General features: G+C 33.5%; 1 protein-coding gene across 4 annotated transcripts; it reads right to left on the minus strand.

Annotated features, from left to right (window-relative positions):
* Nucleotides 1–4,394: 4,394 nt before the first annotated feature.
* Nucleotides 4,395–20,960, minus strand: LOC119637945 (opsin, ultraviolet-sensitive). 4 transcript variants are annotated; one of them, XM_038034415.1, is made up of 6 exons: nt 20,273–20,960; nt 7,761–7,796; nt 7,097–7,660; nt 6,777–6,959; nt 5,601–5,731; nt 4,395–5,539 (listed from the first exon to the last, which is right to left on the minus strand). In XM_038034415.1, exons 3-6 carry the CDS (start codon nt 7,570–7,572, stop codon nt 4,665–4,667), a joined length of 1,665 nt encoding a protein of 554 aa, XP_037890343.1. In that variant the 5' UTR covers nt 7,573–7,660; nt 7,761–7,796; nt 20,273–20,960; the 3' UTR covers nt 4,395–4,664. The 4 variants fall into 4 exon arrangements, with proteins under 4 accessions (XP_037890343.1, XP_037890344.1, XP_037890342.1 ...); XM_038034416.1 differs by lacking the exon at nt 7,761–7,796 and having other exon boundaries at nt 20,829–20,960; XM_038034414.1 differs by having other exon boundaries at nt 7,097–7,796.
* Nucleotides 20,961–23,939: the final 2,979 nt, after the last annotated feature.

A 23,939-nucleotide genomic window follows, 5' to 3' on the forward strand; every position in this document is an offset into this window, starting at 1 on the left:
AAAAAAAAAAAGGAAAAATAGTAGCGGAAAATGATGCATCAGAACAAAACAAATGGATTTAAAGAAGCGGATGTTGCTAAATACATTCTAACAATAAAAATCTAAGCACTCACATACTTAAAAACAAATACTTTACAAATTCTATAAGAGAAAGTCTACGAAAAATGAATGATTTATAATAATAATTAAAAACAAAAAAAAAAACCAAACATTTAGTTGTTAAGTGCAAAATGCAGACATACACACAATCATCACAAGAGAATCAAAAAAGTTGTTTCTTAAAATAAATGCAAGTTCAAAAGGAAGAGTATTTAAATTGGAAACATTAATTTAGAAGAAATACTAAACAAGATTTGATATTACAGTAATATATATTTAGGATGTACATACGATGTTACGATAGATATAATATTATTTTTATGATTGTATCTCCCAATCAAAGAAGATGTTTGATAATTGTTTAATGTTTGTGTGCGTGAGAACGTCGCCAATGCTAATCAAAAAACTAAGATAAAAAAAGGAGAAAGCCACATGCACCTGCACTTATCATAAAGGCATAAAGGCAACAGTCGCAAAAGTCCACACAGCTAATGCCCGGCACTGTCGTGCTAGCGAACACAACTACAAAACCGCTATTCAGACTTGATGTGCATCTAAGTAAATGCCGCCCACTGGGTAGGACTAAGATAATGATGTGGTGTAGAATACTAACCAGAAGGCATGCATTACTTTTCAATTTTCAGTTCGAGCGGGAATACTGAAACGGAATGATTGACGGAAGTGACTCATAACATTGTGGGCGTTAAGTTAATATTACAAATAAAACATGGGTAGACACGTTTTTCTTCCCCAACACTACTTCAATTGATCATATAAAAAAGTTTTCTTGGAGAAACATTGTATATATTTTGCAAAATAAATGAAAAATATGTCTTCGAGATTTGGGTACAGATAAATTAGGCAATTTCTCTCTTTCCACGGAGCACTTACCTTTGCTATGTAAAATTGAAGACAACGAGACCGAAACGTAGACAAACTATTTGCTTTAACTATTTGCAATGAGAGTGAACGAATTGACAATACAGCGAATGAGAAATGAATAAATATTTACTCGTTAATGCATAATTTATTATTAAGAAAGCGATTAGAAGCCGATAGTGAACGAATCCTTCTTTTGTTTTTGTTAGTGTTTTTCTGCTAAAGCGTACGTTTGCTTTTCGTTTTATTAAAACACCTACAGTATCATACGCACACACTGTTTGCTTTCGAGCTCGACCAGTAAGATGAGCGTATTTCCGTGAAGAGTTAAAAACTCATATTCTCCAACTTTTATCGCTTGTTTGTTAATTTTAATGATCTTCTTTTTAGGTGAAATTATTTTGCAGGAACAATTTATGTATACATTTGCTAAGGCATGGGCCATACTTATATGAATAACATATATCGATATATATATCTTCCGCGACATACCCCCACACGTCATCTATAAGAAAAAAATTCATATAGTTTTTAAAAAGTGGCGATAGTCGAACGATGCCTGTCAGAATGTCATGCCACTTCAATTGTTTGCGTACGAGTTACAGTGGGTATGATGGCTCCACTTTTGTTAATAACAAAATGGTGAAAATATCCAAATTTCTTACGTTTATCACACATTAAACTTTGATAGGAAACAATTGAAAAGTGTTAAGACAACTCTACTTCATCGCACGCAGCAGTTTGACGGTGGTTTGCTATTTTTAAACTAACTCGTTCGGACACCGATTAAAACAAAAAATACCAAAAAAAAATCTTGAAATTTTTTCCCGATAATGAAGAAGTGAACTTGTAAGAATTGGCTAATATCTTAAAGGTACGAATACATAGTTGTGTATTCAACAGTTGGCATTAGAGTTTTCGCAGGGTAAGCTCTTCTCAAAATGTGTACCGCGTTGTACACTCACAATGGATAATATGTGCTGTATCACCGGAGAACGGCTGCAGAGTCAAAATTACATGAATTGATATTCGAATTGCTGCCGCCGGATTTTCGACATTTTCAAACGGGACCTCATGTTAAGTATCTTAATAAATTGTTCTCTGAGAAGAGTATTGGTTAGAGAGTCTTTGGGTTGATAATGGCTTTCTTAAAGGAACTTATATTATCTCGGCGATTGCTCGCCGATCGATATATTAGCTTTGCAAATCTATTGTATATCGTACCGATCATTTGCCCGAAAAAATGATTAATACTTCTTCACTACGCGCCATAATACACAGAGCACAAGGTTTATAGTCATATCTCGTTGAAAGTTTTATTTGATGTTCTAACCTTTCGTTTATGATGAGCACAAGAATTTACTTCGTATAAGTAACACTTTTCTGTTTATATATTGGTCATTTCCTTTTCAAAAAGAAGAACGTCCTCTCCTTAGTTCTTCATCTTTTTATCGCTAGTAAAAACAGCAAGTACAAGCTGTATTGCCGCCATTCATTCCCTTTAGAAAATCGCTCTGTAGCTATCTCTTTGAGCACGCACTATTTATTTATTTATATTTATTTCTGTCTTCGTTTTGGGCTTGATAGTTTTTTGAGATTTGCAACAAAATGTACGTTCCGTCTTAATAGGTATGAGAAGAAAGGAAGCAGAAAAAGTCAACGAAGAGTAACTGTACCTCAACATCAATATTGTTATTTAAAAAAACTACTAAAAGTGTAGTCGAGCGTGCACGCAGACTGGAGAAAACAAAAGAGTAACGATCTTGATAATTTTGACATCAGGGCCTCATTCGGTTTATCGAATTTGCAAACACAATAGAATATATCAAATTTAATTACACGATCTTTGCATCTATCAAGAAAAAAACATTTTGGTAAAAGAAGCAAGCGTTGCCAGTTTTGATAAAAAGTCTAATACGACTCTTATACGACCTTGTTTCGAGTAAATGCTTTACAGAAATGAGTAAAAAACGCAGAAATAAGGATTAAAGCAGGAATCGATTTGAAGTCCTTTGCGACAGCAACACCTCTTGTGTTATTTCTTCATATTTGTCATATTACCCTCCTACTTGCTCTCTCCTCTCACCGGTAAGTTAGAGTTAAGTAAATTTCTCAAAGCAGTATTGCGATTACATACTATGAAAATTTGCATTTATGCATAAGCTTGCCGTAAGCCATTGATAGATATCTCACAAAGAACGTTCATAGTTTATATAGTTTTTTAGTTGATCCATTCGTCAATCGATCAAGTCGTGCTTATGGTTGCAAAGCCGTTCGCTTCTTCCTGTAAAGTCGAACGGAATGAAGACATTTTTTTAAAGTAAAGATTTTTAATGCTTTATTTCGGTTTCTTTTTGCACCAGTTTGTAAAAATTGTTAAAGACTCTAAACAGAAGTACCGGCAATTGTAAAAGCAGTGAAAGTGTGTCGAGCGTATATTATTGGAGGACATTTTAAACTGGATAATCCAGTTTATAGTTATCCTTTAATAATATTCCGAATATGTTTCATTAAACTTTCTATATAGTATGTGCTTGCATTAATTTTCAAAATCGATTTGTACGGGTAAAAATGACAAAGAAACGGGAAATATCAGTGTACGTAGCGATTAAATTGGATGATTTTGAGGTTTTTCTACATAAAATAACAGCTTTCCATTTCATATTTACTTACTTTATTTTATTCAATATACGCCAAAGCGAATCATGCTGCGCTCAATATTGCATTTTCGATATTCATTATTTTTCTTATTTCTTATTTGAAGAAATCTGCTACTGAAGCCCATCAAACCCTTTTAGAAGCTTATGATGATTGCCGCTCCATCATATCTCAATTGTTGGTTTTGATTTCAACGGTTTAAAAGTGGTGATTTCAATGTCAATGATAAAGAACGGCCTGGAGAGCCAAAAAAGTTCCACTACAATGAATTGCAAGTCTTATCGGACGAAGACTCGACTCAAACTCTTAAAGAGTTTGCGAATAGCTTAGGTGTTGATGAATCAACTATTTCTAGATGTTTACATATGACAGGAGAGATCCAAAAGGTGGCGGATCTGCTACGACAACCCTAAGCGCAAAACGCCATTGGTTAGACGAGGGGAGCCACGCACATCGACACAGAAGCGGAATATCCATGGCCGTGAAGTCTTGCTCGTTGTTTGGACCGCTGCGAAACCAATATCGTTCCTCCAACACGGTTTTCAAGTGAAAATATTCTCAAAATTAATGCAAGCATCTAATATTTATAATATAATGAATATAATGAAAGGTTTTAACAAAAAATAATAACAACAATAAAAAGAAGAAGAAGAAATAAAAGGTAATGTAATGTATGTAAATTTTGTTCTTCTTTTGAAAACATTTTAACAATATATCTTTTATTATTTACATTTGAAACACATACATTTATAAATATAGAGAGATATCATAACAAAAATATTCTGTATATTTAACATTAACGAGCTTTTCTATATACGTAGACTAGACAAAATACTTACTTTTCCTTTTGTTTTCATTTCTTTTAAAAGTAAATTCTTAGTTTATTTTCACTTTCGATAACAACGCACTTAACATTTTTCTTCCCTGGGCCAGTTCGCCTAAATTCTATATACGACTATTATAATATACTATCCATACTATATTATATTGTTATTATAAATTAAATGAAATAGGTTTGTGTTTCATTTTCAAAATTGACTTTGTTCTATATGTTTAGCTACGTCTGGATGTACTACCTTGACATAGTCCTGACTGCCTTCCCTTAACTCGGGTACCACTGATAAATTGAGATTGTTTATGCTTTCTGGCATATCGTTTGTACGGTTGCACGCATCGCTGTACGTACGCAAGCGTCGAGCTGTTGATGATCGGGTCAAAATTGAAGATTGTATCGTCGATGAACGCTTTATCCGATTCTTTCCATAGATTAAACGTCGAAATTCCATGCGAAAACGTGGATGTGTAGCGGCGTAAACATAGGGATCTATACAGGCTGCTGTCTTACAAAATAGAGCAGGTATCATGGAGCCTATTGGTGTTAGGTATTGTTCTTGACCAAACACACCCAGCATAGCTACAATCGAGTATGGAGTCCAAGCAACGAACCACAGCCCTATTATCAGAAAGACAATTATCGCCAATTTTTGTTCAGTCTTATTCTTGTCTCTATTTGACTGAATTCGATTTGCGGCAAATACTACCCTTAAGATGTAAAAATATGAAGAGCAAATTATTATTAATGGAATACACCAGGCAACAACGAAAAAGATAAACATAAATATGCGTGCGGAAATTTCTCGATTAAGATAATCGAAACTGCATGTTGTTAAAAATCCTTCTGGTACATAAATTGAAAGACCAACGTCAATCGCTGGTATTACACTGAAAAGGCAACTATAGCACCAAATGATCATAATAATAATATGGGTTCGCAACTTGGAAGTGTAACGTAATGGATCTAAAGGATGGACAACCACATTGTAACGATCTAAAGCGATAGCCGTTAAGGTACCAATAGACGCAGTGCCGCTTAGTCCTCCGAGAAAGCCATAAATGCGACAAGCTGTACAAGAGAATATGGAAAAATGGGTAACAATAGAAAAAAGGTAAACCTTACCACTTACCTAATTCACCTAGAGCAGGTCCTCGCTTAAAATTATTATAAGCCGCAATGGGACATTTTAATAGCATTATCAAATCGCTAATCGCTAAATTGATGACCAATTTATTTGCCGGAGTGCGTAACGATTTACATCTGTAATGTGCAGAATATGCAAAATAAACATCATGCTCAGTTTGTCTCATCATATTAACATAATAATGCATCTCACATATTTGCCAAAAAATTTGTAAAACGTAAGTAAGCAATTTGCACAATTGCATACTAATAACAATGCAAAATGTATATTTGATTCTTCCATTGAATGGCTATATTAACAATTTCCCTTCTAGCATGTTTCTAAAGTGTAACAAAGGGGTTCGCCACCCGAAAGAAATCTTTTCGACGAAAGATCACCTTATTCATCAAGTATTTCGTAAAAAAAGCAAGTTGTAGCCTAATCTTTTCCCGGTTGATTTCCAACTTTTTTTAATACGTTAACGGACATGTTTTGAAAATGTTTATGTTTATTTAAAAACCGCTTCTTCGAACAAGAATACGCTAGTGTAGCTTCACTGACGTAACACATGTTGATTAGACATGAGGCTGAGAGCTAGAAAGTTAGAAAGCTTTCAATATTTCAGCTAAGAAATCAAAAGTTTTAGATAGAGATTTGTTGTTGTTAATTACAATGATATTCGACTGTAGAAATGTCACGTAAAGCGATTTTTCCTTCAGCAGACGCAGCGAAAAATCTACTTTATCTTCAAAGCAAGCATACTAATCTTCGAAAGAAAGTTCATCAGGAATATTATTTGTAGGTTGAAAGGCAATTCTAATTGGGGGGGAAGTTATATAAAACAATTTTTATAATATAAAAACATATCTATAACATATTCCAGACTATTTGCCGATCATTTTAGATATTTTTAAATAAGGGGAATTCAATGAAGTTGCTTTAGTCCAAAATACAAGAAGAAAGTTCATGTTTGTATACTTATGATGTAATACATCAAACATTTCATCTTACTTTCATGTAAAAACATGCACTTGTTGAAAGTTCTTAGATTGCGAAATAACCAAAACGTGTATATAATCCATCATAAGTGGTGTAGGGTATAAATAAAAACACAAACTAACGGATTTGAATACTATTTCAATGAAATTGAGCTTTTTGGCTAAAGAAAGCATTTACACTTACCTCACAAACATGAATATAACTAAAGTGTTGCCAACAGCACCCACACTTGATATGACGCAATAGATAAGTCCCATAATAAAGAATAACTCATCGCTTGGTGGTTCGAATTGGAGCCAAAATGGATTTGTTTTCGCTATATAAGAGACATCATAAAGACCTTTATAACTCTCGAGAGGATACGAGCTACAATTATAAATTGGCAAAAGTGATGTAAAGCAAAATATTTGCTCTTCACAATCATATTTATTTATTTGTACGCCTAGAAACGTTTTCTTTTTTACGATTTTTACATCAAAAAGCTGAAAGCCTACGTTACTTACCTAATGGTATAATCTGTGGCGTTCACTGTTGTATTTAATAATTCGCCGTTAATTGCGAAACTCTCGTTAGTATCTATACAGTGTGCTTTTGAACAGTTATCGAATAACAAAATAGCCTCTGAATATTTCGTGGTAGCATTTGATGTTGTTGCGATTGTTGATGTTACAGAAATATTCCCCTTACGAAAGTAAAAATTTGTGGTAGTGCTGCCTGAAATATGAATTATTTGCAATGATGAGGCCAATGCGGCAGCAATATAGGCAACCATTGCTAAATGGATGTTTAAAGTTAGCGGGATACGTTGCTGCGTACGACCCATTATGTTTTTACTGCAATTTGAAATCAATGGCATAACGGTCTTGAATAGCGTTTTTGTACGCACTCGGTTTGTTGAATATGTGATATGCAGGGAATGCTGCTGTAAAAATTTGTAATCGCGTTCATCACAACTGCTGTGAATATTTGAAATATCCATAGCAGCAGTGAGTGCATGGGCACTAGAAAGCACCTTGCCTTTGTTACTTTCGGAATGCCATATAAAGTTTTTACTCCTAATTTTTCACCTGTTTAAAGAAGATAAACTTATTTTAAGTATCTACTGATATTTTTTAAAAATCCATATATTTAGAAAAATTTATTTCGTTAAATTGTTTGGCGGCATACACTCTCTCGTTTTCTTACAACTTCAGAAGTGCTTTGCTGCAATTATAAATGAAAGAATACATAAGCATTTTTAAAATTCTTAAAAAGTTGTCGGCGAATTCTATAATAATATTGCCGTAAAACAAGGGAAAACATTCTAGCGGGACGCGGTCCGCCATTAAATAGCTTGCATCAATTCGTTTAATATAGTTACTCATATAACGACGTTTCAAAATAAGGTGTAATATGGAAAACAATTCAAAAAGTGATCCAATCTGAACCTTTCATATTCAATAGCGTTCATGTTTGAGCTAAATTGCAACCTAATGGTTGAACACAAGAAAACAGGATAGAGAGGCAGAGACACAGACGGACAGACAAGGTCAGATCGATGCAAAAAGTGATTCTGAAACCATCAGTGTAATATAAGACAGGTCTATCGACAAGCCTAATATACCCATGTAACACAAGTGATGCAGAGTACGAAAATATTAGAAATCATAATAAAGGCACATTTTATTAAAAGAGTGAAAAATTTATTGCATTACATTGTTTTTTTAATATTAAAGCATATGGACTTCGTAGGTTAAATAAAAAAAATGTATTGAAAAACGTTTGCATAAAGTCCTTTCGTTTTGAAAAAACTGTTTCGAATACTTTCAATATTTCTTAGACAACACCGTAGAATACGTTAATTTTCGTTATATTCATTATAAGAAACTGCGTAAGACATCTATCTACGCATAGTTCTACATAAGGATTCCGATGCATGCTTGAAGCGCTTTGCATTATTATTAGCAAAAATGTAAACAAATCGTGCTAACAGAAATTGTAAATATCCGATCAGATTAACTTGTCATTACCGATTTCAATCGAATCGTTGCTCTACTCCACTCCGATAGGCGCATGACATCTGCAGAGTTCGAACATCATCTCTACATTGCTCAACTCACACTTGCTACATTGAGTATTTGAGTATACATGAGCGCGGAATCAACTTAAGCGTACTCGACGATCGAAAGACATCCAAACTGGAAGTAATTTAGATATTGCCCCTCTGTAATTCGAACACCTACGCAGATGAAAACATTCAAAGGCAAGTCCCAAAAGGACGATTACCTATTACACTGTCGCTAGTGCTTGTAGTTACGTTGTTTCATTTATCTAATTGCACAATTAAACAAGCTTTCAAACGATCCTGAAACTAAACAGCCTGGTTACCAAAGATCATCAAAACGCCGTTACAAAGCCAATTACAAAGCCGTATATCAAGCATGTTAAAGTGTTGTATATAGGCAGAAAGGGCTATTAAATATCGTTTAGGATATTTGGTCAACTGTCTTCATCATAAAATATCAAAAATTATAATGTGTTACGGTATCCCAACGACTTATTTTTCATGAAAAACCTTAAATAGGCAACGCTTTGAAAGATACGTCCATGGGCAGGTAATTCGAGTTTACGAATATCAATAATATGCATATTTATGTCATTAATTTATATCTCCCTTATGTGGAATAAATTGATATAAAATTTAGATGCGTTGATAGACCCTTTTAGTTAGAACTGACTATGTAAAGAGACTCTCATGAAAGGCAAACCCTTCTATAGGCGACAAGGTCTAATTTGTACTTATTTATAATGGAAGCAAGGGGAAAATACTAAAAACCCTGAGAAGTAAATTGACTTGACAAATTTGGACCCCGTTAGTTGGTGCTTTGAGCATCCGCCAATATGAGGGCTTTTATAACAATTAAGCCTTCACTTAAAAATAATGTTTAAGTGTTAATGTGTTGTCATGAAAATTTTTGAATGTCTGGATTGAGCATAATGGTTTAGGGTGTCTAAAAGTTTCGTCTCGCCCGGCAAATGAATTACGCGATTTGTATTTAAATGAAGAAATGCGCATAGAAGCGAAAAACGAATAAAAAGGAAACTTATTTCATTAATAATGACGTAATATTCTGTTAAACTATACACAAGCATCGATACAAAAATAGGAAAAACAAAGTTTTCAAAGAATTTATGAAAATTGGTTCTGCGCATCACTATTTGCTCTACACTCCGGCAAGGTAAAGACCAATTTTATTGCATATATCTTCAGTTGATAAAATCCCCAGCACTTCTTAATCCTGAATAGTTTCATAATTTAATAATGTTTTCTGCAAGCTCGCCGTCGAAGCATGTGCCCGCCATGGTTTAATAAGAGTATGAAATATTATAAAAATAGGAAAAATAAACTTTTCAAGAAATTTGTGGAAAGTGGTTCTGCTTGCGACTATTTTGCCTATTCTGCATCAAGGCATAGACCAGCAATATTATTGCAGACACCTTCAATTGGTGAAATCCTCACTACTTGTTAATCCTAAATATTTTTTTAAGTTTATCAACTCCAAAGGAAAAATCTCCATATTCCCTGACATGTTTCTTTCAATGGCTCTGAGCCCTCTGATGATGCTGAAATATCGAATTTCTTCGCTGAATACTTCCGACAAAATTTTTCAACTGAGTATCCGTACCTGATAACTAACTCGGTTTTGATTTCTAACTTGGTCATTTAAAAAATCGACGGTTTGCATGGTTCGAGGTCTCTAGAATACAGTTGTGCGCCTGCAGCTAATCGGATTCCATTATGTGTACTCATATCAATTCATAAATGTGAAAATAGACATCACTGAGAGTTGAGAACTGTAAGGGCATTGCCAAGTTGAGTATCTTACCTAAATTGTTTAAGCGAATTGTTACTCAGCGTTTACCTTTTGCTATGAAATTTTATATTTCTTCATTCGGGCATTCCTTCCTGAAAGGAGGAACGATAGTCACGAATCTTTTAAAGTTTACTTGCCGTGTTTTCAAGGCTCTTTCTAGTGGTTTCGCACGGATGTCGTGTATACTAATTTTAGTAAAGCGTTTGCCTTGCTTAACCATAACTTATTGATCTTTAAACTCCAGATCTCTGGCTTACGTCTGCTCTTGCCTGAATAACAGACCGTTCAGGGTTCTGTTTAACTTCAACTCAAGGCAGCCTCTTAGGACCCCTTTTATTTCATTTATGCATTAATGATCTCAGCCAGAGGCTTTCCGTCTCAAGGAGAAAATCATTCATTACTGAGTATTTCATTGATTAACACAAGTTGGAAAACGAAGAATCGTTCATCGATTTAGGGATTCTGTTCGACCAAGGATTACTTTTTATTTTGCACATAAGATTTGGTCCAAAGAGCTTAAGGATCCTTACATTACAAAAAGGCTTAATTAAGTTAATAAATGGTACTATCGATTCGCCCACATTACTTAGTAATATAAGCTTCAATGTCCCCAACCACTTCTCTAGGCACTTTATCTTTATTAAACTTATTCAATGCAAATATAATTGTGAGTTGTTTAACAAAATCTCAGAATCGAATTCTTTAAAGTCTATCAAAACACCTATTCTTAATAGACGTATTTAAAGTAACTTGCAATCTTAACACCTCACCATTATTCGAGAATTAGCTGTTGTTGTTTACTGTTGTTTTGCATGTTTGCAATGGCTTAGGTTTTCACTTGCAATTTGGATCTGTAGTCGTTGTGTACTAGTTGTGTAGAAATTAATGAAAACACGTGTTCTTAGTAGATCTGCACATCGCTTACAGCCTGACTTTAAAACTAGTTCATCCAAAAATTATGTTTAATATTAAGTTATCTTTAATACCATTAAAAAAGTGCAGAGTGTCTGGATTTGCTACGCCAACAATCCGGACATTGACTCAGTGTTTTTTTATGCTGTCACATTGATCAACAGTCAACGTTTTGCCATACAGTGTTAATTCACACGCTTTTTTTTCTATTATTTTTTCTTTCTTTACTTCTCCTTGTACACTTTGTATTAATTTTTAATACTAATTAGTATCAGATTTACTTCTAACAGTCATTTGAATGCGGTCCTTAATTTATGTTAGCCGAGTTTCATGTGTAAGCAAAAAAAATGAATAAATAAAAATAAAAGTAACATCAATTTTTGACCCATTATTTTTTTTTCGATTTTTGTTTTCTTCATCCGAATTTCAAAGATGATCAATATAAACAAGTAAGAAAAGCTTATTTGTCTGTGGTCAAATCTTTTCTAACCATCACTCTTTATCTTTAAAAATGTAAATAAATCGAAACGAATGCCGTGTAAGACTGGCTGGAGACATTTGTGGCCATTTTTTGTTCCAATTTTATACATGGATTTAATGTAGGAGAAAATTTTTCTCGTCCTGCATTTTTTGGCTTAGAAGTGATGGGGAAAGAAACTTAAGAGCACAAGTATTGCATTGTATGGGTGCTATATTTAATCGATTTGACCTACTTCCGAAAACAATCTGCATTTAGAATTTCTACACCTTTTGCCAAATTTGAAGTCGATATCTTAATTTTTGCGAACGAAATAATACATTTACACCACAGGTGGGCACATATCATCATCGATTCAAAACAGCACGCTCATCAAAAATATATGTGAGTACATATTCCATATGGTCTCTGCAGTTTTCTTCTATGCGTTGCGAACATTCTGACATAATGAATTTATCTCTGTTCGACGGTGAATATGAAAAGAAGGATTCAAAATCAAAATTTCTATTACTATCCAATTATCGCTATTTTATTACACTGACTGGTCGAATGTTTTAATCAACTTGACTATTCTCGTCGATCAAGTAGATGTTTACAGAAAGTTTTAGGGGGAATTCTTGTCTCTTTGTATCAATTAATTTATTTTCACATTTTGTATATAAATAATTTATAAACTAAATTTGTAATTTTGTTGGCATTGCGCGGCAATGACGACGAATGATTTACCAAATTTACATACAATGCATTAATTAATAATAATTGCCGTAGTTGCATCTTTAAGTTCTTTCTCCCTTACTCTACTTATAAATCTGGCATGTGGTTTATAAAGCGTACACATAGATATTGGGGACATGTTTAAAGTGGTTGGCTATCATTGAAATAACTAAATTGTAACGAGTATTTTTATCGGGGGTATGCTTATGACTTCCCAGGAAGTTCCTTTCCAAAAAAATTAATAAAAATTCTTGGACCTTCGTATTTTTTCTAAATTATCTCTTTATTGTCTACAGGGAATTCGATAGGTATTTCCAGCTTCGTGTATTTTTAAGATGAAAACGATCTTATATGCAGTTGTGATTAACGTATTAAGAGTGATGAAAGTATTTTAGTTATGTTTTTCATAGAAGAAAAAAAAGACAGCGTGGTGTTCCGCCACCCGACTTTTACTCGTAGTTATTTTATCAGATATTACTTTCCGCGTTCCGTCCGTACCAAAGTTCTGCAAAATACGTGGGGGAGATTACAGCAGGCAACCTTGTGCGGCAATACGGCCGCTCGTCCACTCCTACCTGCCTCCTAATTGCTTTTATTGTCCCTAACCATTCGAAAAGTGTTTAGAGAGAGTGTTCCAACCCGTCGTTAATGCCTAATAGCGACTAAGTTGAACCAGCTATCCCACATCCGTAAGGTAAACATCTCTCCGTCGTTCGGTGATGACGACTAAGTTGAACCAGCTATCCCATATCCGTAAGTTAAGCACCAAAATGTTAGTATTATCATACATCAATGCTGTTTGTATTAGGATATACATATCAATGCTATTCTATGTTTGTGTTATATGTATCTATTAGCATATGTTTATCGCTTATAATTGAAATGTATTACCATTCGTGTATGGAAACTATATGTAGATAAAAAAAATAAATATATCACAATGTGTAGCCGTTAATCCCTACATAGCAAAAACAATTCAGTATGCTGGCCTTAGCAAGTAATAATATCAGAAATAAGGGTAAGCAACAAACAATTAGATCATTATGTATATGCATAACATAAGATCGTACAATATGTTTATACGGAAGATACTGCTTCACTATATTGTAGAGGAAAATATGAATACAAACGAGAAGATATTTTATATATCTTTATTCCACACTTATGCTAAGGAGGTGGTCGACAGAGAGGTACCTATATTTTCAAATGGAACGTAAATGGACGGTCTGAACGGACGGACCAACTACTTTTAGGGTTTATAGGGTTCCCGGTGAGGGATACTTCGAATTATAGACATACAGTTATGCAAGCCACTTGTTATGAGCCACAAGGGAGCAAAACGCTTCCTTATTAAATAAATAAAACTATTTATTGAATACGAAACCTTCCAAGCAATATAAACCGAATACGGATATAATTGAACGGTAAACTATTATCGATTTAATACATCGGTCGGTAATCGCCGCAATCAATACAAAGATGTCGTCCCGCAAAAAAAATGAATATTTAGAAAGTTTTAAATGCTCAAACCATGCCTGACAAAATTTCATATCTTTTCGATTATTTGCGGGTTACAATCGTTTGGGTGGCGCAACTTTTCGAATTTTTTCGACTTTTGAAATTTCGTTGAGAAAAAACATCCAACCAAGGTTGGATTAAAAAATGTTATCTCAACTCTCCGCCTTGGGAAAATCCAAGGGCGGTAATCTATTGATGCGAAACAAGTTTGTAGTGGCGCTGATGATAAGGAACGCGGTGGGTAGCCAAAAGATATGTCTACGCTAGAGAACATTGAACGAGTATTAAAAAGGTATTCTGGATAATAGGAAGACATAGCTCCAAGAGATAGCTCACATACAAAAGGCTGCGTATTCAGCATGTTGGATGGAAATTCTTGGACATGAGAAAGGTGTTTTACAAATGGGTATCGCATTTATTCATAGTGGAATAAAAACTTTAACTGGTTATTGATGGTAAAGTTGAAGGGATGAACAGAAATACGAATTGCTGCTGCCTCGTTCACACCATTGTCTAGATCTGATCTCCGGTGACTAAAGGTATACTCCCGGGAAAATTATTTAAAACAAATGATGAGATCATTGAGTAAACCCAATCAACTTTTGCGGGTCTATCAAGCATCCTACATCAGTTTGCCTAATGAAATTCTTCATTCATTTTCCTGGTTAAGTCGCAAAAATTATACTTTGTCTCCCATGTAGAGAAATACTTTTTCATAAGAACCTTATATGAACTTTGGTGTCCAAAACATAGACCTACGGCCTCCTAATTTTCTGCAATTCAATTTATTTGCCATAAAAAGGGTTACTTTTCATGAGAACCCCTAATGAAGAGAAAGACTCCCAAAAAATACTCAGAGGCATTTGTTGTGAATTTTTGAAAATTGCAATTTTTTTTTATACAATGACTTTTTCAAAAAATAAGGTGTTCTATGGAAATCGATCGCAAAAATGGTTCTTTAGTGTACAAAATTTCATTAAAATATCTCAAATATTGCGGACTTTAGGTTGTAGACAAATTACGTGGATAGTCTTCAGATAAACAGGCAGACGAACAGACAAGCTTGAATCGATTTAGAAAATGATTGTGAATCGACCAATATAAAAAAGAGTGGGTGACGTGATAACGGCTAAGTGGCGGCTATCTTAAGTATGAGTGCTTCAGGGTGTACGTCAGCACAAACTCAATTCACGCTGTACCACAATTAGTGTAAGGTGTATAAATATACTCAGCACTGGAGTTATTATATTATTATTACACATGATTGCCATATATATAATCTATATCCAGGTCGTCTTGAAAATGTCGTTATACTTAGGGAAAAAAGTGCAAGTTTTAAAATGTCTCAAAAAAATTCGCTGAACGATAATATTTCAACATTTTAAATTGATTTGGTTCGGATGGGCCAATGTTTTTAAGCGCTTGTGCGAAAGGTAAGTCCTTACATTGTGGAATAATCTAGTTCTGCTTATTTCACAGTTAAAATTGATCCATAATAATAGTTTCACATATAAATCAATTGTACCTTAATTGGATCTGAGAAGTCTATGTTTCAGAACCTAACTCGTATACGGGCGCTCATAAAAAGTAAGCCTTACAACAAAACTAGATGAACAATAATATCTTTGGCAAAAAACTTAAGCTTGGACCACTAAATTTGGACCACGTCGGTTCCATATAAAAGCTCCCATGCAAAGTATGCCTTTACATGGAAACAAAATATAATTTTTGACATATTATGACGTAATTAAATGATAAATTATTTTACCTTCCACCGACTACAATGTTCTCACCTGTTTTGATATGACTAAATTACGCAAAAGAACATAACAAGTAAACCGGGCGTGCTGGAATTCAATGAAGCGATGGAAGAGCATTTCACCTTTTGTTTGATTTATGAAACTTTTTTCAAATTATATCTTCATTTTGAACCGTATCTTTCGTGTACACATGCATAGGCACACACATACGTACGTGCCCAAATAAATGCACACACTCGCAGATGCTGACTACATTAAAAGAAAAAGTTAATTTTCAATAACTTTCGATAAAAATTTTGCGCAAATAACATAAAAATTTCTCTTACTCAGAAATAAAGTTTAGTTAGCGTGTATTCATTGGGTATTCGTTATTTTTTTTCAAGTGTTCAAAAGCAACAGACGGACATAAACATAAATGGCACAATCGGATGATTAAAAGCCGACTAATTGCCTTATATACTAGCAAATCGTAGTGTATTTGTTCCATCGATGCAAGCCGTTTGCATGGTCTCCATGTCGACGTAACGCTTAACTTTCGTCAGCAATTGCATTCATTCAAATAGACAGTCAGATGGCACTAAATCAGACTGGCGAGCACAGCAAGTGTTTGATAAATAAAAGACGATTGATTCTTAGTAAAAAACGAAAAAAACTTGCCTAAGCAATTTTTGATTATAAGCTAGTCATGCGGGAGACGAAACATAAGAAGACCTTTTCAAAGATAATGTGTTCAGCGAAAATGCGGTAAATGTCGATAAAAAAAATTTTCGGTTATGTTTGATTAGATAATTCACGGTTCTGATGGCATTTGTGATTAACGGATTAAAAATTTCGCGATGAGTTTAAATAGTGATAGCCTTTTTGGAAAAGCGTACACAAACCGAATATTTGCGGAGGGCAAGGGCGGTCGAAAAATGACTTGAAAGTTAATCGTCAGTCAGTTGAAAGTTAGTGCAGAATGTCCAGTCAAGAGAGTTTAATTGCAATATTCGTACGGGCAAGACGAGAACAAGAATTAAAGCCCGGCAGTTTCTATAAGTAGTTTATAAATAGATCTCCTAAGAATTCGAAATAAAATCTATGCTATCCTAAAAATCACAATTCAGCGGCACGAATTTAATATCAAAAGCGCTTGAATAAATATATATAAAATCAGGTAGGGCAAGTTTACGTTACAACGCTTTAATGCTTACAATATTGTATACACTTCACTTGCTCTTCTGATTGATATCCTTTGATATATAATGTCACAGTTTTAACACTTGGACTTAAGTTCAATTTACTAATATTTTAAGCTTAAAAATAATCGAAGTAAAAGTTTATCTGTGCTTCCATGATCTTGCCTATTTAAGCCTTTTAGCCTTAAGAGGGTTGCTTAATATGGTTAAACGTGTAATTGTGTAGCTAGAGGTGAGTAGATAAATGAATAAATAACACGCAGAAACAAGCTCCAAAAATCCCATAACGTATATAAATTCGTGGTCAGCTTCAAATTTGAAGAGCACCTAAGCGGGTCTGTCTATCCATCTGTCCGCCCCCCAACTGTGGAATATCTGTGGTAAACAGTCTCCCATTAGTGAAAATGAAGATATCGCCCACAAATTTACAGAACAGTTTGAAAATGGCCTAAACTAGGCAAAGAACACACCGACAGATATATCTCTAGAAAATTATCCTACAAAAATAGATAAAAATCAGTTACGTCCACCTAATATTAGGGAGTATGCATATTTATATATTTACCCTTTTTTTAATCTGTCATAAGATAGCGGCGATGTTCATAAAAGTTTCGATCGCGGCCCTATACAATTTTCTCAATTTTTTTTTTTAATTCGCTTTTGCGCCGATACCAACCAAGCTCTAAGTTTATGTATTCACTTCGCATGCAAGTTTTATAGAAATTCATGGATATGAATGAATATCCCTTTTTAATTCAGGCAACCATTAAAATATTATTGCCTATAGAATTTGTTACTTCAAAAAAGTGTTGCATGTATTGGTATGAAAAGGATAACAGCTAAGAAAATGAAAGCTTAACTATTTTAGATAAAAAACTCTTTAAAATATTTCTTATTTCATATCATAAATGATCTTCTAAAGCCAATATTCACCAAAAATGCATTGCAGGAAAGCAATAACTGCGGAGCAAAAAGAGTATCGATTATCAAAATTAACATGTCGACAATTGTCAAGTAGTGTTGTGAAAGTTGTATCGAACATCACTTGAGTTAAGAATGTGTTAGGTTTGTGTGGATGAATGAAAGATTCAGAAGCACTTCACGCTACATTGAGCCCATTCTACATGTGATATATTTATTCGTCTGTCCTTCAGTTAGTAGTTCCATTTCCCTACATGAATGTCTCACTTGCCAACTCGTTTATTACTCCATGAAACTAAATATAGAGGAAAAAGTAATGAAATTATTTGTTTACATTTTTCATCATAAGTTTAGCCGCTAGCAAAAGATGATGGTCTTCATACGCAATTAACGTTCAACGGCTTTGTTAAAAAACGCTTTAACTACATTTTTATTACGACTTATATTACGGAACGAATTCAGACTTCTCCAATAAATTATTTGTTCTCGTCGGTCTTTCATCAAAATATCTCGGAAATTTAGTACAAAGCTGCATGGACAGGCGTCAGACAAGCTTACAATTATTCCTGAATCGATCGGTATAATGAAGGGTGACTCCACCTCAAGTCCTTCCCTGTACCACAAATGATGTGGGGTATAATGAAGCAAATCGTTCGAAGAACACGCTTACAATATAACGTACACTGAAAAATCTTGGTGTTTTTTTCCATGTTTCTCGTAAACCATAACAGATTTGCTGAGAAAAATTTTCTAGATATTCTATAGGAAATTCTAGAGCATGTATTGGTACAAAAAAAAAAACGACCGCGTGCATCCGACGTTATAGTATAGTATCGACATCTCATTTTTTCGTCTTTTTTTTTTTTAAGATAATGTAAATGGTCATTAACAATCGTACATAATTTTCTCCTTTGTTTTCCTGTAGTCATATTTCTTTTGAAATTATGGTTAATACAAATACCACCATTAGTTTCTGTCAATATTTATATATGTAATAGTGCTGTGTCTGTACAAAAATTATGTACATAAAGTAGGTAGGCGGATAGCGCGTTATATGTACCTGCGATATTTGGAATTATTCGTGTATAGTGTTCAGTAAAACTTTAGCAAGCATCAACATTTCATATGTATATATATTATATATGTTTTTTCGCTAATTTTCGAATATAAATAGAGCAAGAATAGTTTTAAAATTTAATTTTATGGCTCAAAATAACTTATAAATGAAGAAGAAGAGAAAAACAATGAAATATATCCAGAAACTCTGAATAAACTATAGGTGTGCTTACCATCATGGAACTGCAATAATAATATGAATAAAGTTATTTAGAAATCTTATGAAAATATTTTGTTAAATGAGGAAAACAGTTGAGTGTTAAAATTCTTCTGATGTTCAGGTGCTTGTGCAATAATCAAATTAGATGAGGGATTATCCGGTAAGAAAAAGAAGTTAGTAAAAAAATTCCCTTCAACTTCAATGAGTGAGTGAATTCTAAAACCCAGTAAAAAGCTTCTTCAACTTAAGGGTTAAAATACTATTTAATGAACCCGCAATTATAGCTTCTTTTCTCGAATGTATTTACCCTTATAGTGTTTCACATTTACATGCATATTATTGCGAGTTGTTTACATTATAGATCCACTTAGTGTATGAGCTTCCGAACGCAAGTCGATAACCATAGACAACACATCATGTGTGAAAGAAAAACTTGACATTACTTTTAGACATTTGAATGTGGTTAGTTTGCTATGAAGGAGCGACATGTAATTTCAAAAAATTATTAGTATCTAATTTTAAAAACTACTGTTTGCAAGTGTGTCTCTAGAAGAGCACATGGGTTCCGCCAAAGGACCCAATTTTATAAAACAGCGCTTACCTAACAAACCCCATAAATAGGGCTTCAAGTTGTTTGTCTTATGTATATTATCTGGATATGCTTATAACAGCTTTTTAGACAGGTGTAGGATCAGAATTAAAAATCGCAAGTGATATATTCTTTTATCACATGATGTACAACAAAAATATCCCACACCTTACATAGACTAGAACTTGCAGAGACATTATGCTTTCATAAAAAATATGATGGATATAAAACAGGGAGACCGACTAATTTATAAAGGGAGATGGAAGATAAAGACACCGACGTGCCACGAAGTCCATCTCGCCAAAACATACACGCACTGATGGTATAGGTCATGATGAAGAGGGGATTGCAAAAAATTTTCGCGGACTGAGTGTATCAAATGCAATGTTACTTTGTCTCAGCACAAACATCGCAATTACTTTACTATATTCATTCAAAAATAATATGAAAATGTCTACATTAATATATAATATAAATACCTGATCATTTGTCTACGTGTATGTGTTAGTAATAAACGCATATCTCTGCCAAAAGTATGCATAACAATTTTTTCAAAAGCAAATGCCCAGTATTATCACGGGGACTTTTTAAATATTTTTTACGTAAGCTATGATGACATATTCGACATTTTTATAAGAAACAGTCTTTTAAAATTCAAAATAAGAAATCATGCCTTTAAGGGTTAATCAATTTACCGAAATACATTTTTTTCATATGAATGAATATAAGTTACGGTACTTAGCCGTATGAGTGGGCGAGTACGCAACGGATGTCGACTAACAACTCGAATAGTCGTAAGCTCAAGTGTGAAATGCGCTAAAGTTTTCAATAAAGCCGATTGCCTTAGATAGGTACTAGTGCTTTGACTTGGCTCTAGTCTTAGAATTTATTTCTCTGATGTTATCAATAGTAATAATAATAATAATAGTAATAGTTAAGGTATTTAAACCATATTCCTAAAAAATAAGAAAAGATAAATAAAAAAAATATGTGGGGAAAAAAATTAACAAGGCGGCCTAAACGCTTAACCCTTACGCTGATTAATAATGTAATTTTTCAGTTATAAATTGGTGTTATCACCACGTCTGCGTTCTAATAATTTTTCAATTAAGTTGACTAATTATACAAAAATATATTATCTATATTTCTGTTTCCATTTTCTTTTCCGTTTTTTTTTTTTTTTTTTTAATCTAGCGCGAGAAATTTATTTTTTTCGATTATTTTTTATTTTTCACTATTATCCTGCATTTCATTCCGCGACCGAACGTAAACTAAATGTCTTATTAAACTTTACGATAATGTTATAGTGCATAGCTGTGCAGCCGATTGCTTGCAGGTTGCAGATACAGAAAAAACTTTTGTGCGCAACAACGAATGTGAGTTTAAGAAATATTTACTTTTAAATGCTTAAGTATTTAAGTGAGATATTATTATGCATTCCAAACCCGATAGGCATTTCGTTACGGTCAATGAGTGATAGCTTAGCTTTTACATAAAATGTAATTGATCAGAATAACAATTGAAAATCACTTCTTAAACGGTCAACAAAGCTAAATCGAAAGGTTCTGTTTTCATACGAATGAAAATTCGAATGCTTCGACTTTAATTAGGTTTTGTTGAATCACGCTAATAAGGAACAGGCTTTGATAAGTTACCGGTAAGTTGAAATCAGGTTTACGATCTAGATGTGATTTCTTTCAGTATATGGATCACGAATTGCCGAGGCTAACACATACAGATATCATCCATAATAAAAAAAAAAAACAAAACAAAAACTTTTAAAAAGCGTGGACTTTTAACCGATAGCTGTTAAGTTCGAATTTCGTCTGTTGATTAAAAATTGATCTTCGGTGGAAAGACATATTCTGCACGGTCTAAGTTAGTAGTAATTGGACAAGTGTTACGGCAACAAAAAAAGCAAATTGCCAGCGGATACTGATTTTAAGCGAGGACGATAATTCTGGACATAATGAACACATGGCTACATGGCATGGTGGCTACAGAAACGAAACATCTAAAATATCTTCAAAGCTCTTTAGAATAATCGAAGGGTCAGCTGCCTATATCAAGTGTACATAGATATCAAAAGGAAATGTAGTCATTGCTTTGCATGAAAGTTTGGACATTGGAAAAACTGTTTTTCTGAGAGGTGTCGTATTTATTTATCGATTGTAGAACAGAAAGATTAATTTTTTACTAATGGTAAAATTGTATGAATTTGGATCCAAATTGCGGCGGCATCCTAGCGATTAATAGTTGTTTGTAAACGTTCAGAGGACGCTCTAAAGAAAGAGCTTTGTTCCTAATGATGAGATCATTGCGAAAATTCATAGATATTTTGAAGATTTTAAAAAGATTTTTACAGGACACTATGTTTATAAATAAAGTTAAATTTTATAAAAGAAATATTTTTTCTTACATAGAGCCCCGGAACTTGCTAATCGATATGTTACTTATTACTTTGTTTTGCGTTCTTTTTTTAAATGCACGCTTTCTGTATTGAAATGAACTACGATTGTAGATCCGTAGCGGAATTCTTTACCCTGCGCACGTTTTATCGAACCCGAAATTATGATTGTATACCTCTGCTATTATTTAATTTTATTGATCGCAGGTTTATCAATTAGTCTTTAAATATTAAAAGTTTGCAATAGACAATAAGAATTTTATAGAAAATTATAGAAAATACAAGAAAAAGACTACAAAATAAAAGAGAAACGAAAACAATCGTAAAAACTTTCCCAATTTTCTTCTTTTTTTTTTTTTTTTTCTTTTGTTTTATTATTAAGAAAAGTTCGCCTTATCAATTGACGTTCATAAGTAGAAATATTAGCAAATAGTGTGTCGTTTACTTACATGAAATGATGGATAGATTAAATTTAACATAACGGTTTTAATAGTTCAATGTACACAAAATAGACCATGGAAAACTCAACGTCAAAAACGATTAGATAGACTTTATTTAAATAGCTCGTGTATGTGAAGTTGACCTAAAGTATGAAAAAAATATTTGATTTATATTAAGTCTTTTCCTTATTTACGTAGAGGAATTTTTGCGTTTTGTCAAAGTATACCAAAGAAATTGATAACTCGTTTATAAACGGATCGTAAATAATTGCAATCTATTAAAAGATGTAAACATACCGTGTTTTTACTGATAATTCAAAGGTGTGTAACTAACTCATAACTAACTAGAAAAGGAAGTAAGAGATCCTTACTATCTTTACGTTTGGATGTTGCCAAGCATTTTAGGAAATTATTAACTATTATGAAAAGGTAAGGCAGTCAGGCCATGAAATTCTTATATCATTTCGCTTAATACAATTTTTCGATTATTTTTATGTTTAAATATCGAAAATTATGCATCGTTATCAAATTACGGATTGCTTTCAATAGGATCGTGTATATGAGAGAGATTCCGCTCAGTAAGTTTACATTTCAAATCCAAAGTGGAAACCATATCCTGTTGGCATATGAGGGTTTACTTTCCATGAAAACCCATGAAACATATAACTTCTTCTTTTTTTTTTATACCCATCGCCGAAGAATGAGGGCTATATATTTATTTTGTCAAAACGTTTACAACGCCCACAAGAAAGGATCACATACCCCACAAAGTACCTATATTCTTACTCAGCATCAAATTCTAAATCGAATTAGGCATGTCCGTCTGCCCGTCTGTTTAATGTCTGCCCATCTGTAAAAATCCTCTAGTCCGAAAAAATGAAGCTATCTTCAATTTTGGTAGAAATATTGGAAGTTGGTATTGAAAATGGGACAAATCGGTCAAAGGTCAAATTATTTATAAACTATAGCAAATAAATTTCTAAAAATTTGAACGCATATTCTGTGTTCGATGCTGTAGCATTTGTGCACAAAAAAGAAGAAAATTGACCACATCTACCCAATATTCGCTCCCGACCGAATTTAATTTTCTTGTTAGCATATTGTAATAAAGTTGGTTCAAAATTATAATTTAGCATGTAAATTTACAGCTGATGTCCGAAGAGGAAAGATTCATTTTAATTGAGGACAAACTTTTTAATTATATCACTTGTAGTAGAGGGTGGATTAAATTTGTGCAGACGTGTGTAACATCCACAAGGACTGGTTTTATAAAACAGACTGTCCCACTCTGCCCCCTCA

Source organism: Glossina fuscipes, unplaced genomic scaffold (genome assembly GCF_014805625.2).
Source record: "Glossina fuscipes isolate IAEA_lab_2018 unplaced genomic scaffold, Yale_Gfus_2 61, whole genome shotgun sequence".
Taxonomy (NCBI): domain Eukaryota; kingdom Metazoa; phylum Arthropoda; class Insecta; order Diptera; family Glossinidae; genus Glossina; species Glossina fuscipes.